This window comes from Crocodylus porosus, unplaced genomic scaffold (genome assembly GCF_001723895.1).
Source record: "Crocodylus porosus isolate Cpor-Errol unplaced genomic scaffold, CroPor_comp1, whole genome shotgun sequence".
Lineage (NCBI taxonomy): Eukaryota > Metazoa > Chordata > Crocodylia > Crocodylidae > Crocodylus > Crocodylus porosus.
Window position 1 is genome coordinate 7,690,468 of NW_017728913.1, and position 15,953 is coordinate 7,706,420.

At 41.9% G+C, this 15,953-nt stretch overlaps 1 protein-coding gene across 3 annotated transcripts in view; it reads right to left on the bottom strand.

Annotated features, from left to right (window-relative positions):
- Positions 1-4,863: 4,863 nt before the first annotated feature.
- PRMT9 (protein arginine methyltransferase 9) overlaps positions 4,864-15,953 on the bottom strand; it is a 28,482-nt gene continuing 17,392 nt past the window's right edge. For all 3 annotated transcript variants that reach the window (XM_019534446.1, XM_019534447.1, XM_019534448.1), the window contains 5 exons: positions 9,941-10,124; positions 8,328-9,030; positions 6,329-6,482; positions 5,511-5,633; positions 4,864-5,260 (listed from right to left, as the gene is read on the bottom strand). In XM_019534446.1, coding sequence (XP_019389991.1) covers positions 5,045-5,260; positions 5,511-5,633; positions 6,329-6,482; positions 8,328-9,030; positions 9,941-10,124 — 1,380 coding nt within the window. In that variant the 3' untranslated portion in view covers positions 4,864-5,044. The remainder of the gene's footprint in view (positions 5,261-5,510; positions 5,634-6,328; positions 6,483-8,327; positions 9,031-9,940; positions 10,125-15,953) is intronic.

The following is a 15,953-nucleotide window of genomic DNA, read 5'->3' on the forward strand; positions in this document are numbered from 1 at the left end:
ATGACAGTACTACCCATCTTGCATTTTTTCCTTTGTAAAAGAAATAAAAAGTCTGAGCAGAAGAGCTCAGAAATGCCCATATTTTAAAACTGCTGGTCAGGGGCCATAATCTACACGTGGCTTCCATTTCCTCTATCCTTAAAATGGGAATAGGACTTTTCTAACTTCATGGATGTATGGGGAAAAATAATTAGTGTTTGTAAAATTTGCCTAGCGGGAAAAGCATTCATTGAGATTGAAAGAAAAGTTTCTTTTTTCAAACTTGAAGCTGCAGTAAGCTCTTAAACATTTCTTTAAACAATCTTAACCATATCAAGGAAGAATATTTCCCAAGAGTGGGTCTGTAGCAGTTTGCATTCAGAGATGTGTGCCTCTCTTTGGTCTAGGTTCAAATAAAATAAACGAATTGTCCCCTCATGGAGGAGGAGAGATTCACTAAGGGAGAATCAAATAAATCTGGAGTTGCTAAGTTTAGACTTCAGAACAAAATAAGTACACTTCTATCAAAGCCCTAAGGATTTTTTCCCGCCCAAAATGAAGAGGGGTGTATTTTTGTACCCCAGTAACAAGCTTATATTTGTATTGCATGCTTGCAGTCCAACATTCACATAGGAAAAAAAAAATAGAGCTGCATTGACACTTTTTACAGTAGCATCTACAACATTCCACCAAGAAATACTTGCAACTTAACTTATTTCCTTATCCGCTTTGATAACCCTTTACAAGACAAAACTTAATTGTAATGTTTGGCTCATCATAAAAGTGCTTTTTGCAGTACTAGTGTTATGTAAATATATTTTGCCTTATTCACTAGGCTGCATATTTTATAGTTAAAATTGGATATGTACTTAACTGTATCTGAAGTTGGCAGAAAAGAACAAATCGTACTTTCTGTTTTGCTAGTTCATTGTCATCATTGTAAATAAGCAAATAAATTTTAATTTAAACTTGTTTGTTCTCTCCTGTATTTACTGTGTTTTATAAAGTAATTGTGGATGATGACCTCAGGTTGCAGCATGGGAAATTTAAGTTGGAGGTCAAGAGGAACTTTTGAGGGGTCAAGTGTTGGAACAGGCTACCTAGAGAAAACTCTGGAATCTTGAGCCTTGGAAGTTTTCAAGAGCAGGTTGGATAGACACTTGGCTGGGATGGTTTCACCAGGAGATGATCGTGCCTTGAGCAAGAGTGGGGCTGGACTAGCTGATCCTGTGGGCCTGTGATCTTACGAATCTCATAAGAATAGCCATTTGCCACCTTTCAAAAAGAGATGTCTTAAGTAAAACAAATCCAAGCCCTTGTTTCAGCCTTCTTGCTTAACTGATGCCTAGAAAAAAAATTGGCAAATAGACTTCTCTCTACTTGCATTCATAAATGCAGTAGTACCTATTTATGTATTAATTCGTTAAAGCAGGTTCTCCTGCTTTGGTATCCTAGAGTGCCTTGAGATTTTTTACAGGTGCTGCAGGTTGCTGCACCATTGTGCAAACATGAAATGTAGCATAAATCCATAGTGTTCAAAACACTCTGACCTGTTGTAATCAGAGTTCTTTGCAACAGAAAAATTGCTCTATTATTTTTTGATAGTCAAAAATGAGCAAAAACTAAGAGCTGGCATTTTCTGAGGGGTGCTTTGAGTTTTAAAATGTTGAGAACCATCATCTTAAAGCATATTAGTTTCTGCCTCAATGCCTGAGAAAACAGAATTTGTAACCTGCCCATAAACTGTGGATCGAGCAGTGTTCTCTTCTAGAATTTGTTTCAGCCAAAGCGAGTGTCTTAACAGATCCTTTTGAATCCTCTGGACTCCAGTTCAAACATCAGTTTCTATAAGCAGTTTTCTGTGTATACAGGAGGCATTTGCTGAAGGAGCAAGGTCACCATCTATGGTGTAGGTCAAACGCAACACTTTGAACTCCAGCAGATCACTGATACTGCATCCACAGCTGGTTACAGTACCTGATGAGCAGAAAGATGCATTTTGCAGCAGCTTGTTTCTAAACTGAGGTCTACCATCTACAAAATGGATTGCAGTCTAGTTGGAACTGATAAGTAGTTAATAACAGGAATTTCATTCTTTTGAACAACAGTGGTTGCTGGGACCATCCTATGTATGTTTCATTAGTTCTGTAACCAAGAGGGGTAGGGTGGCCTGAACTTGCTCTTGCAGTCCTCACTACCTCTGCCTATGTATACACATGCATGCCCATGGGGGAGGGAAGAGGCGGGGGTTAAATCAAGGCCCTCTCAGTGAGGGACAGTGCCGCAGAGGCAGGAGAAAGGGCAAGTCGAGTGGAGCCCAGCTGGGCGGGACTTACCTGCTGGGGAGATGTACCCCCAACTACTATTTTCTGCCTCTGCCTCAATCTGCCTCTTCCCTCCCCACAGACTTACCTGCTGGACAGGGGGCAGAGGTGGCACAGGTGCACGGTAGATCTCAGGTTGCTTGTAAATGCTAAAAGTGATATGCCAAAGGTGATCTCCTACTTAAAAAGGTTGAAGACCTCTGCTCTACCCCATCTTAAAACATCCCTTTTGACTTGCAAGTTGTAAGGTGATTGTCTGGAGTTCAGTCTCAATGGCTTGGTGCAGGCCTTTAGGTCACAGGCAAACTTTAGCAGAGTAACTTTTCGTTGTTAAAGGCATTTCAGTAATGTAGAAGAGCCTTGGCTGCCAGTTTTGTATTAGAACATTTTCTGCCTATGCTTCATCTGTTTATGCTCAGCTTTTCTGCAGTAGGCTGTTCCTCTCATTGTTACTCTTGGTCAGTTTTTGATTGGGCAGCTCCCATGTTGCCATCCTCAAAGGATTGTCCTATTGTGTTCCTCTTCTGGTATCCATGTGTCCAGTGTGCTTAAGATTGGAATCTTTGGTCCAACAGCATTTGTTGGGCTCTCACAATCTGCCCAAAATCTTAAACATAGGCCATGTCCAGATGAGTGCAGCATGCGGTGCTGCAGACATGTTTGCAGCACCACATACCGCACATTCAGTTGTTCTCCGCACTGGGAGGGAGCAGAGATATCCAGTGGTCAAAAAACCCTGCACACACACGTGCACACACAAATGCACAAAAGTGGAGTGGCACATGCAGGGGGACAGCACGTGTTGCTCAAAACCAGAGCCGCATTCCAGCTGCTGGCCAGGCTCCAAGCAGCAAGATTGCCACTGGTGCAGCCCCAAGAGGCCCCTGGGGCCCCAGGTAAGGGTAATCTCAGGTAGCTTACACCCCACCTAGGGTAAAGCTGCCAGAGAGCATGTGGCACAGGCATTTCCCAGGGATAACTAGTGGTGACACAAGGTGTGCAACTGCTAGTTGTCCCTGGGGAACCTAATGCCCATGCTTGTGTGGATGCAGCCATAGTGGTTACCATTTGGCTCAACAAGGGTGAAATGTCTTGCATATTATTTACAATGGAAAAAAAAATTAAGTACTCACATACCTCATGGCACATACCACAAGACTGCTGGCTCCTTTCTCCTAATTATTTGCAGTTTTGGCTCTATTGCAGCATTCTGTATATTCTTTTGGAGTTAGGATCATTTTTTTCTGCACCTTAAGGATATATCTTAGGTAGAACAACCTATCAAATGCCAGCTGCTATTTTCACTGTTCTCCTATATGAAGCACTGATTTCAGTAGAACATGTCCTGCTGTCAAGTAGCTTCACTAGAGATTCTTGCACTACAGGTAGTTCAGGACAGTTTTAATATACTCATGCCTAGTTATATTGCATCATCATTTAATAATGCTCTACTGGAGCTGAAAAAGAACATCTGGTAGATACCCACATTGACTAGATTAACTTTCCAGGCAGTAGATGAATAATAGGGTTCTTCTACCAGTTTCATGTACTTCTATTGTACCCATGACAGTTTTGTGAGACAGGGAAATACAGATGAAGAAAATGAAGTGAAACTTGTGAAAGTCAGAGAACCAGAAATTGTATGGACTCTGTCAGAACCACAAAGCTAACTGCACACTTGCTTTGACTTTGCCTACAACTGAACTCACTCAAAATCTTGCCAAGCTTCTGACACTGCAACAAGAAAGGGTAGTACAGATTTGTAACAACAAACCCAAACAGAAATTAAGCTTGTACTATTGGCAGCTCCAGATGATGAGGAAATGTTCAGAGATCTCTACCAACCAAGCATATGACTTAATGTCAGAAGTAGTGCTAAGCTGCATGAAAAGAGTTTAATACAAGGATCAGTGGGAACACATGGAATTTGGGGTGGGAGATGGAAGAGAGTCTCAAATATTGTTCCAGAATGACACTGGTATGCATTGTTATTTATATCAGGGGGTTTCAACCTTTTTTAGTAAGTGTACCTCAGGCAGCTGGATGGGGGGCAGCAGTGCGCAGCAGAACACTGAGTGGCAGTGCGGTGTGGTGGATGATGGCAGCAGCAGCTGCTACTGCATGCAAACTCCCCGCCCCGCCCCAGTATCCAGCTGGCCAAGCGGTGCCTGTGCAGCCCGCAGAGGGGTGCCACTGCCCTTGCCCCACCCTGGCCCTGCTCCTGCGAGGCAGGGGCACAGGGTGGTGGGTGCTGGTGCTCCATCCCCATCCACCCGTGCGTACCCCCTACGGCCTTCCCAAGTATCCCCACATACTCCCCAGTTGACAACCCCTGACCTATAGTCATGGCTGCTTGCATAAAAATTAAACTGACGAAAACTGCAGGTATCCTGTGTGCCTTTGTACAGAGGCCAGTGACCTCCTGATACTTAAAGAAAAGAAAAACAGAAATAGAGTTAAGTGATCAACCCTACTTGTAACAAGAATTACTGCAGTAGTGAGGATGTAATATAACAGACTACTAGATGTCCTGTTAAATGGTATGTAGTTCATCAATAAGCTCGTCAAAATAAAAATTTATTAACTGAATTGCTGTTATTAAACATATCATTTTGGGTTCAGTACATAAGATTTAGATTTTATGCTCATGCTATGCAAGACATCTCAAGTGCTCAGCAATCCAACTAGTATGCATAGATAATACATAAATGATTTTCTTTCAACTTCCAGATGACTATTCTTCACTCTTTTACTGTGATGCTGACATTGCTTTTATGGTGCTGAATACGGAGCACAAGTTCCTCTCCTTGCTTAACTGGGATGGGTTTATCTAGAACAACTGCAGCTTGTTTCCAATGGGAGGACTCATCTGATGTATCCAAACTAGTATCTTCATCTAGATGTATATGATACCAAAATGGAATGGCAGTGACTTGGCCAGACTTACAAATTTGCACCTTAAAAAAAGGAAAAGGATATTTAAGACATAAATAAGATTGAGAGGGTGAAAAAAAGAGTTAAAATTACTTAAATTATTGTAATTGTGGTAGTGTTTGGGACAGGAAGAAAATAAAATAATTTAAAATTTAAATCTGGTCCTAAGAGGCCTGCAGCTATGTGTATTTTGTACTGTAAGTTTCAACCAAGGTAATCAGTCTGAACATTTCTGACAGGAAAGTAAGTACGCTTTTGAATGTATGGACTTACCTTTATCTCTCTAGTGGAGCTGTTCAAATAAGGGTTCATGAAGTCAAGTCTTAGAAGCTCCACTGGCTTGCTTAAGGGCACACATGGTAATGTGGAGAGATCCAAATACACACGAACAGGCACCTGCAGAGGAGTACACCACACTTTCAGGTTTAAGCAGCAACTTCAAAATAATTCACTTCTGAGAGTGACTTAACCTTTTAAGAACCTGACTTTCATAAGACAAGTTCTTTAGGGAATAAATATTTAGTCATTCTTCTGTACATTATACTATTAACTTTTATCCCTCCTTTCAGACCAAAATTTACTTTTGCCCTATCTGAAAGGAGATGTCTTGACCAGTGTTTAGGCACAGAGCATAAGTTACAAAAATTTACACTGTGTTAAATTAATCCAACACCATTCAGCTTCTATAACTTATTTGTACAGGCATACCTCGTTTTATTGCGCTTGGCTTTATTGCGCTTCGCAAATATTGCGTTTTTTACAAATTGAAGGTTTCTGGCAACCCTGCATCGAACAAGTCTATTGGTGCCATTTTTCCAACAGCATTTGCTCACTTCACAAGTAAGGTATGTACATTGTTTTTTTAGACATAATGCTATTGCACACTTAATAGACTACAGTGTAGTGTAAACATAACTTTTATATGCACTGGGAAACCAAAACATTCATGTGACTCGCTTTATTGTGGTGGTCTGGAACCGAACCCGCAATATCTCCGAGGTATGCCTGTATTGTGTCTTTCTGCTCCTCAGTTGGTTATTTGCAGATTTTGATAACTATGCTTGAAACTGAAGAAGCCACCAACTTCATACCTTGAACTGGTTGATAAACGGTGCTATATTAAACCCAAGTGTGGGTTCTGTCCCTTGAACAGCACTCTCAAGTAATAAAGACTGTGATGCTACAAGCATCCCATACATCAAAACATATTGTGGGAATATTTTCCCTCCAGAATGAAGCAAACACCTGTTAAAAGAAAAGAAAAGAAGGGTTTTTTTTTTTATTATTACTGCTTCTGCATGGTTTCAAATTCCAAAGAAATAAGCTACTGTAAGGTACTGAATTCAAGAAGATCACTTACACTAGCATTTGAGTTCCATTATTTATAAGGGCTCCTCTGAATTGGAGTCTAATATTCATGTCACCTGAATTTTTGGCACCTTGTTTATTTGGAAGACTGATTATAAATATTTTGACTTTCTATCATCTAACACTGTTAAAACCAATGATCCAACCAATGAAACCCGCACATCAGTCTGGCAGGTATACAAGGAACTGGAAGAGCTAGAGAAAGGCAGTCCCTGCATAAATGCTTTCCCGGAATTAGAATGAGGCCCTAAAATGTGTATATTGAATGGTGAAGGTGACATGGGTTGTTCAAGTATAAATGGCTGGTTTATTTGTAACAGTGAGTCCCAAGCCAGTGCTGAAGGAGTGGTAAAAAAAAAAAAAGCTACGAGTAAAACTGGAAGATGATGATGGAACAGATCACTGGAACAACAGTTAAGAAGAAAGCAAATCTCACCTGTAAGAGTCAATCCACTGTGTAAAACAAAAGTGGCCAGCTGTTCATTCAAGCCAATGGCCAATTACATATATCAGACAGATTTATGATGCCAATGATGTTGCTTTTTTAAAATATTTAACAAAAACATTTTTACCAATACAAAATACAGACTTATAGGATCAGATCCCATTTCCCCTAGATGAGTATCTGAAAAACAGCTCATAAACAAAGCCTTTCTGCCCCTTCCTTTTTTGATTTCAGGTTACTTTATGACAGCATGTTGCAAATGCAGGTACATAATTTTTTACAGGGAGGTGAGCAGGGTGTAACAGGATTGCACTTATGTGTTTAATTGATGGAATAGGACCTTGCTCATAGAATGAGTGTTTTACATACGCCAGAAATCTAGGAGACCACTTCACTCCACAGCCACAAATCACAGCACTGTTAAGAGCAACAGCATCAAGGAAAACATCTGAGTTCTTCAAAACAAAAAAAATTCAGAATCTGCATCGTCTCCTTTTATATAGCTGCTAGCAAGAACAATTTATGGGAAAAATAGGAAATTTACTTCTTTTTTAAAAACACACTTTCACAGCTCATGAAAACTGAAATGAATACACACACACGCGATAAAAATAAAAACCAACTCCCTTTTTGTTCCCTATTCAAGCATGTCACCACAAGTGTTAACTCACTAAAATCATCATGGTCCTAGATGGATGGATGCTACTCAGCTCGATCAGAAAAAGCTCCCCCCTCATCAAAAAAGCAACACAACAAAACAAAATGCTCCCCCTATTCAGCTCCATAAATTTTTACATTCTTTTCTGTGTGTCCTCCTTGATACTTTCAGATATGTTACATCTTAGTTTCTCTCTTGCTTTGTTGCTTTATTTCAGCTTGTTCTACCTTTTTCTTATTCTCTGCCTCTGACCATTCCAGCTCCCATGTTATCAGCCACTTAATTTCAGTCTTTTCTAATCACAACCAAGTAGCCTGAAACAGAGAACATTCTTGGCTTTTTCTTCAACTTGGGAGTCTCTTAAATTTCAAACTGCTTCAGCTATTGTCAAGATACAATTGTCCTTATGGCTTCTGGCATTCTAAGCAATAATATTTCCCTTAGCTTTTCTTTTCATTGTCAGAAAATGTTTCTATAAAAGTCAAATTCACAGCTCTTGTTTCTAAATATGATATATTAAATAGATTCTGTATTATATTTAATACACCAGATCCTTGCGAGGTTTGCAATAGTTACAAAAGACATTTTCTCACCATCAGAAAACTACCAAATGACATACCTGGATATTGCTGCCTTTTCCATCACCTCCTGCTGGATTAAGCCAGAAGCTTCTATGACATCCAGGATTATAATACTCCACAATTTATCAGATTTGGGTCTCTGCAACACCGAACTCTCATCCGTTAAGTGGCTGAGCCAAAACTCTAATGTTTCTTTTGGGAAATGGTTGGCTTCTGAAATTATATTAAGGGCTATTTGGTGCTGCTCTTTTTCAACAGAACTGTAAGCTTTCACTGGCCCAAGTTTACCTGCAATTATTGGCAGAATTGAAAAGCCCTCAGACACATCTAAAATATAAAAAGGGTCAGTGCTTGTCTGCAAGGAATCCTTGTTTCGACTCTCCCCAAGGTTCCTTTCACTGCCATCGACATCCATTGACTGCAGTTCTGTATTTGAGGTAAAAGATGACAATACTTTGCTAATGGCAGCTTTAAAGCATTCATGATAAGCCACATTGTTTAGTAAAGCAATTTCAGTTGATTCCAGCACACATTCATGACCCACTCTATCTAGTTTGCTGGTAGTCTGAAGACTAGCAAGGGCGCTACACAGCTCAGCCTCATTGCCCAAAGCTGGCGTATTCTCCCTTTCAACATCCATTCTGCACTCTGAAGGGGAAACAGAAATCTTCTGGATCCTCAAATAGCAGTCCTGGCAGCTTACTTCCAGCATCACAATGTCTCCAGGTTTCCTGAAATAATCTGATCAAAAAACAGTACCAAAAAAGGAACATTAACAACTGTATTAAAACAACCATTATAGCTAAGTGTCCCCTGCTTTTGCTCTAAAGGGGGAACATCAATCCTGTTTCTTGACAAGTTGATATTGCGTTTGCATAAAATAAATTGACTCTCGATCTGTAATAGAGGTATATGGCATTCCTAAAACACAGGCTCCACCATGCAGTTCCCCATGTGTTGAGGGGAGCTGGCCTATTCTAATCTAAGCAACGAACTAATACTAGGCCCTGCAGCCTTTTTGGAAGTGAAAGTGAATGCATTGTAACTCTCTCCCAGCCACAAATGGCTTGCAATATGTATTAACATGATCCTTTAAATTTACATGCAGGATGGAACCTTTTAATCTCAAATAACGTGTGAAAGAAAGATAACTACCTCTGGCAACAGCAAACCTTAAACCCAAGATTTTACTGGACAAAGTTAACTAACATTTAACATTTTTCTATTTTCTTCATATTTCCCGAGATTAAATGTGAATGTATGAATAATTCCATGAAGAGCCATAACTGGAATTTCTAGAAGTACATGCTATATGTTCAAAATGAACAACAGACAGCATGACGTTTTCTACTGAACATGTGGTGACAGAGCTGCCAAAGCTACCTTAATGCCACTCAGTTCTCTTCCCCGACTCCCCACATCCCCAAATAGGAATAAAACGCTGTCTCTGAGCAAAAGTGGAAAGAGACATAGGGAAGAAAAGGTCTTGCTAATCAATAACGAAGTAAAGGCTCTGAGGACTCGAGAGAAAAAACCAAACAGTCTGGCCTGGCTAGTAATGCTTCTTCCTCTTCCTCATATATGTTCCCTCATCACAGGGAAAATTGGTTACTAGAAGACAAAAAACAAAAATAAAATCTACAAGACATACCAAGAAGGCCCTGTACAGGGTAGATTGCCTGTTCCCAGCAAGTTTCCTCGCTGGGACTTGTAGACAGAGTGTGTTCATCATCAAGGTGTAGCACAAACCACACCACAACAGCATCCAAAAGTCCTCCTCGAGTGATGGGTACGCTGATCTTGCAAGGTTTTCTAGTAGCAAGGTTTTTCAGTTCCTGACCAAGAACGGAAAAGGAAAAAAGAACAACATGGCAGTTTTCCCTTTACCAAAATCAGTCTGTTTATCATAGGTAATTGGCCGTTACTCAAAATCCATATGGACTTTAATGAGAGTTGTAAGAGATGCTTAACACCCCAATAATCAGTCCAAATTCGTAAACTAGAAGGATACTAATGGCTATGAGCTTTTCTCCAAAAAAAAATCATCGAAACAAAGACTTGAAGTAAGGCACTATAAAGAATAGGCCTGTTCATTCAACTGACTAGCGAGACAAGCTTACTCAGCACAGCTAAATTTCTGAGTTATAATTTAGAAAAGCAAAAACATAAAGGCTTCGCTTTAAGTATGCAGTTAACCCTCAACAACTCTAATGAGTCTCAAGAAGTTTGTTTATGCAAAAGCACTGGATAGGGATGCTTTTGAGAACTAAAAACTAATAAAAATGAAACAAAAAATTATAGTACATTTGATTTCATAATTATTTGAATGGAAAAATCTAATAGGGATTTTATAGGTTCCTTTATTTGCCAGTTTGTTATTCTGTGTCCAAACATGCACATATCATTAAACCACTGATAAAAAGGAAAAAACTTTCCTGATGTTAGCAAAATGTTACATTAAAAATACTAGAATCATAGTTTATGTTAACATTTCAAACAAATTACAATTTTTTTAAAGACTCTGCCTCAAAAGATGTGCATAATATATCCACCAAATGCCTAAATATTAAAAAAGGAACAGGAATCAGATCACCTCCAAAGGATGATTTCTCCACCCTTCCCACCAACGCTTACCAAAGGTACTTTTATAAGAATAACTAAACAGAACAAATCTTTAAGTTAGGATGCAAAATTTTCATCCAGGAAATCATAAAACTCCATGAGCATCTTAAAATCCAAGTGCTAAATACATGTTTTAAAAAGTTTCAGTCTTAACGAACGAACAAATGAATAAACATTTTTATTCCAAGATTCTGCCTAGTTCTCATAGCACACAGAATTTTTTTCATTTTCCTCCTGTATTCTCCAAGGGAGTTATTTTTTCAAGTTGATAAATGGGTTAGTACTATGCACAAGGCAAACACAGAATGCTGATGAAGTTCATAATGAAGCCTAAGTGCTCAAAGAAATGTTTTGTTGCTTCGTCATTTCCCAAATTTCCTTAACTTCACTAGAGAATAGCGAGGAATGAGCAGGAATCCCAGTTTTCGGTTTCCCATGGGAAAACAGAGAAAAACACAGATTTTCCCCTTCACCAGAGGAAATTGTGGACTTCTTATTTTAGCAGAGAAATCCATGGATTTTGCAGTTTTGCAAAGAGGTCTTTGCAAGCTGGCAGACTTCCAGCCCCTGTGCGCACTCCCAGGGGGCAGGGGGGACCCGTGTTTGGGATGGGGGATGAGTTGCCTGCTGTGGGCTCAGGCTCCCTATTGCCCTTCCTGGACCCTCTGCAACCCTGCAGGTGCAACCCAGTATGCCAGGGCAGCGTGGAGATCACAGAGGCAAGCAGCTTTCCTGCATGGCTCCGCTGTTCCCTGCAGTGCTGGACGTACAGATCTGGGGGGCACAGGTCCCCCCTGGCCCCCAGGAGTGTGCACAGTGATGGGGAAGCTGTTCCACCCTGCTCAAGCCTGCAGCAGGCAGACAGCTGGAGGTGGGTGGGGGTGGAGCTGGGCTCCACCGTCTTGTCGGGGGCAGGGGGCTGTGGACCTGGGTCCCTGGGCCCATAGCCCTAGCAGCTGGGGGCCTCCTCTGGCAAGGCTGGGTGGGGGGCGAGTGAGGGGCATAAGCACGGCCAAGGGCATCAGCAAGACCAGGGTGCCGTGGGGAAGGGAGAGGGGGGAGTGAAGGGCACCAGCAGGACTGGGAGGTTGTGGAGTGGGGGACTGAGGGGTCTTTCATTTTAACCACAGATTTTTATCAGAGAATTTGCAAATTTTTTTTTAAATCAGGGAAAACCAGGATCCTTAGCAATGAGGTTTTACTAGTATGCCATCCACAGAAGCTAGACGAGGGGTGTGTGTTATTTTAAAAAAAAAAAAAAATGGTAGCTTTCAATAGTTCTTCCTTAAAACAAGGCAATGCAGGTCCACATCAAAGAATGCAAGTCTTATTCTTCACTCATTTTCTACTGCTACTTATAATATTTAGGGCTCCCAATTACTTGGGTGCCGCAAGATTTTTTTTATTTTAAAACTATGTGAGATTAGTAATGATATGATTAGTAATGTAATGATTACTGGCAGCATTTTACCATGAGTCTTCCATTTCCCTTACATGGCTACCAACATCCAAAACCTTTAATTTGCTTCTCTCCACCCTCCCAAACTCTTTCCTCTTCTATAACACACTGCTTCCCTATACATGCAAAGCTCCCTCTCTATTTGGCTCTGTATCATTCTAGTGTGTAAGATGCAAGTAAATTTCACTTTGCAATCTGTGGCCAATGTAGAGTAAGATGGGAGACAGTAAAGGGGAGACAGGAAATATCTAAGCAATGAAGGAGGAAACTAAACAAGGAAGAGAATGCTATTACTGAATGACTTCTTTGAGAAAAATGAGAGAAAGAGTGAGTAAAAAAAATAACTGGACAGAAAAGGAGAGGGAAACAATAAGAAAACAAAGATAAAGGCCACAAGAATGCAAGTTGGCATTTTTATTCAGTGTACATCTCTGCAGGTTATTTCTCAGTTCTAATAATTTAGAACTGAAATACAGAGAATCATAACCAACTACTGCTGATACTAGGGGTGCACTGATGCATGGTCTGATATCACACTGGCACCAATATAAAGAAAACTGACTGTATCGGAAATCAGTCTGATGCGGCTGATAAATGGCCCATGTGTGCGCACAGCTGCAGTGCAGCACATAGGCGGTGAGGAGTACAGTCTGGGAGCATGGAGAGTTGTAAGTCTGTTGTGGATGGGGAGGGAAGAGGTGTGGGGGGCAGATCAAGGCCCCCGTATTAAGGGAGGGAGTGGGGCTGGGCTGGGGCAAGTGGTGCCCAGCTGAAGTGGGATGGAGCTGCAGCTCATCTGGGGTTGGTGCAACTCCCACTGCTGCATACACCCCAGGAGGGCATGGGGGGCATGCCTCCCCACCCCAGATCTGTGCGTGGGGCAAGGCCACTACGGACTGGGGCTGCACCAGGCTCCTCCCACAGGGGTGGGCCAGGTGGGGAAGGCAACATTGGAAGAGGTGGGCTATGGCAAATTTGGGGGGATGCAGCCCCTCCCATAGCGCCCCTCCCAGCACCGCCACTGCCTGCCCCAAGCGCAGCCTGGCACAGCCCCCACTGGGAAGAGCCTGGTGCAGTCCCGGCCCCAGCCCGCAGTGGCAGCCCACCGTGCCCTGCACACATCTGGGGGCATGTGCCCCTGCCCCCCAGGGTGTGCACAGTAGTGTGACCTGCACCCCCCCCCCCCCAGTGCCCCTGAACAGGTGGAGGCTCCATCCCATGCCCTGCTCCTCCCTGGCTGGGCAGCGCCTGTCCCACTCCCTCCCTCACCACAGGGACCTCAACCCCCATGCCCGTTCCAAAACAACCACTTACCAGTTGGACACTGCTCTTCAAGCTACTGGGCTGTGTATCAGAAATCAGAAGACTGGTATCGGCCGACATGCCTCCTTAAAAATCAGCTATCAGTATTGGCCCCAAAAGTCTGTGTGCACACCCCTAGTTGATACAATCAATGTTAAACTCCTTACCAAGAAATTGCACCTGAGTTGAGAGTAAATTTTTAGAACTATATGATCAAGTGGCAGGTAATTCGACTTCTGAATTTCTTATTTTGATATACCATCTCCCTCTCTCTCTCTCCAATGCTAGTAAGCATGTCAATAGACTTTTTTTAAATGGGAGAAATTAACATCTCATTTAATTAAACTACATTTGAGAACCAAGAGTAGGCACAACAAAAAAAATGTAAACAGAAAACCAAGTGAAGTGAGAATGGTCAGCGTTTGAAACAGCCACAGATGTCTGGTGGTAGGAGGAAGCAAAGCCATGAAAATTCAACTGTTTGAAACAAAAAAACCCAAATATATTTCTTATTTTCACCACTGTTCATTACTTCCATGCCTCCTTAAAAAGGAGCACTGAAATCTGCCTATACTGAAAATTTAATTGAAGGACCTAATGTTTAAAGGAACAAAGACCACATTGCTTTAGGCTCTTATGCAAGATGGAATACAAACAAACGTATCTAGTGCACATGTGAGGTTAACATGTTTAAAAGAACTGCAAGCATTTGACAGAACTGAGTAATAGTTTTACGAAGCTCCAGACGGAGAAGACATTAGGTCATTGAGGGATAATTCCCAGTAGTACATAAAGTACTTTGCTTTACTTCATTTTTAACCTCAGATGTCAGATAAGGTGAATAGAGAAAGTTATTGATTCAAAGCACTGATGTTCCCAGCCAATTTGTAGTCAAAAATGATTTCATCTATATAACAGAATTTATTTTAAGCTTTGGCTCCCTACTTAATTGCAAACTTCACTGTGTGGGTCAACAAGCAAGGAACATACATACACCAGGGACAAAATATATCATCCTTTAAACATGCTCAGCTTTCACCAGCTCAAAACCAGGATTAGAAGATGGATAGGTGAAAATACTCCTCCGCTAAAAAACTTCAAGAACTCTTAGGAACCCCTCTATATTTTTGTTGAAATAGGAGTCACAGTTTACATACTGCAGTCTTATTAGTTATAATGAGACAATGTTGCTATATACACTTAGGATTTGTCTTTACAAAACAATCAACTCAGACTCAGACTCAGTATTGCCTTTAACCTCCTCCCTTCTCCTGCCTGTACACAAAACCGTCTCATAAAATTTAATGGCACTTTCAACCCACTCTGAGTGCACAGGCTAGAACCTGGGTGCTGCTTCTTCCTGGACTGGTAAACTTGTCCATTTTACAATGCGAGTACAGACTAAATCAAGGGTTGGCAACATATGGTCTGCATCCCAGATCTAGCCAGTGGAACCACTAGATCTGGCTTTGTCTGTGGCCATAGTGAGGCCAGGCAGGCAGCTCCCAGGTGAACTGCACCATTACTGCTTCTCCCTGCTCCCCCAGCTTCAGTCAAACACGAGCCAGGTGCAATAGCACTGCCAGGGCCAGGCAGCCAGAAGCTGCACCAGGGCTGGGCATCTTCAAACTGCATCTGTGCTGCTGCCAAGAGAAGTGTGGGGAGACAGGGTACAACAGTGTGATGCAGTTCCCAGATACTGGGTCCCCACACAGCTTCCCACTGGCAGGGAGCTGTGTCTGCACCACAGCCAGGAAGCAGAGAGAAGTACTGGTAATACAGGGGCAGCTCCCAACTGTCTGGCTTCAGCGCAAGTGTGGGGAAAGACCCCCATGGCTTACATGTTGTGGAATCCACCCAGCCTATGCTGGACCAGAGCTGGGTTGTGCCACCCTTCAGTCTGTAAAAGGTTGCTGGGCCCTGGATTAAGTTACCTGAGTGCAGACTGACAGTCCTCTGATGCCATCCCACACTTTTTTGTCCCACTCTCCACCTCCGAGCACAAAAGGACAGTTAAGCTTCCCCAAAATTCACTAGGAAGAGTCAGAGAGACTCCATTTGCTGCAGTACAACATCCATGCCCACCAATTGTATTCCAAAAGCCCTAGCAACACAAAGAAGTGGCCACAGCAATGAGGACAAAGTAACTTGGGGATGGCTTTGCCTCATGGATAAGTGCTAATAATCGCCCAAGCAAACTCTGCAGTGAAGACATTTCCATAGAGACCAGTCAGATGTTTGGCTCTGCATCATTACTTCCAAGAGATTTTTTTTGAAAGGA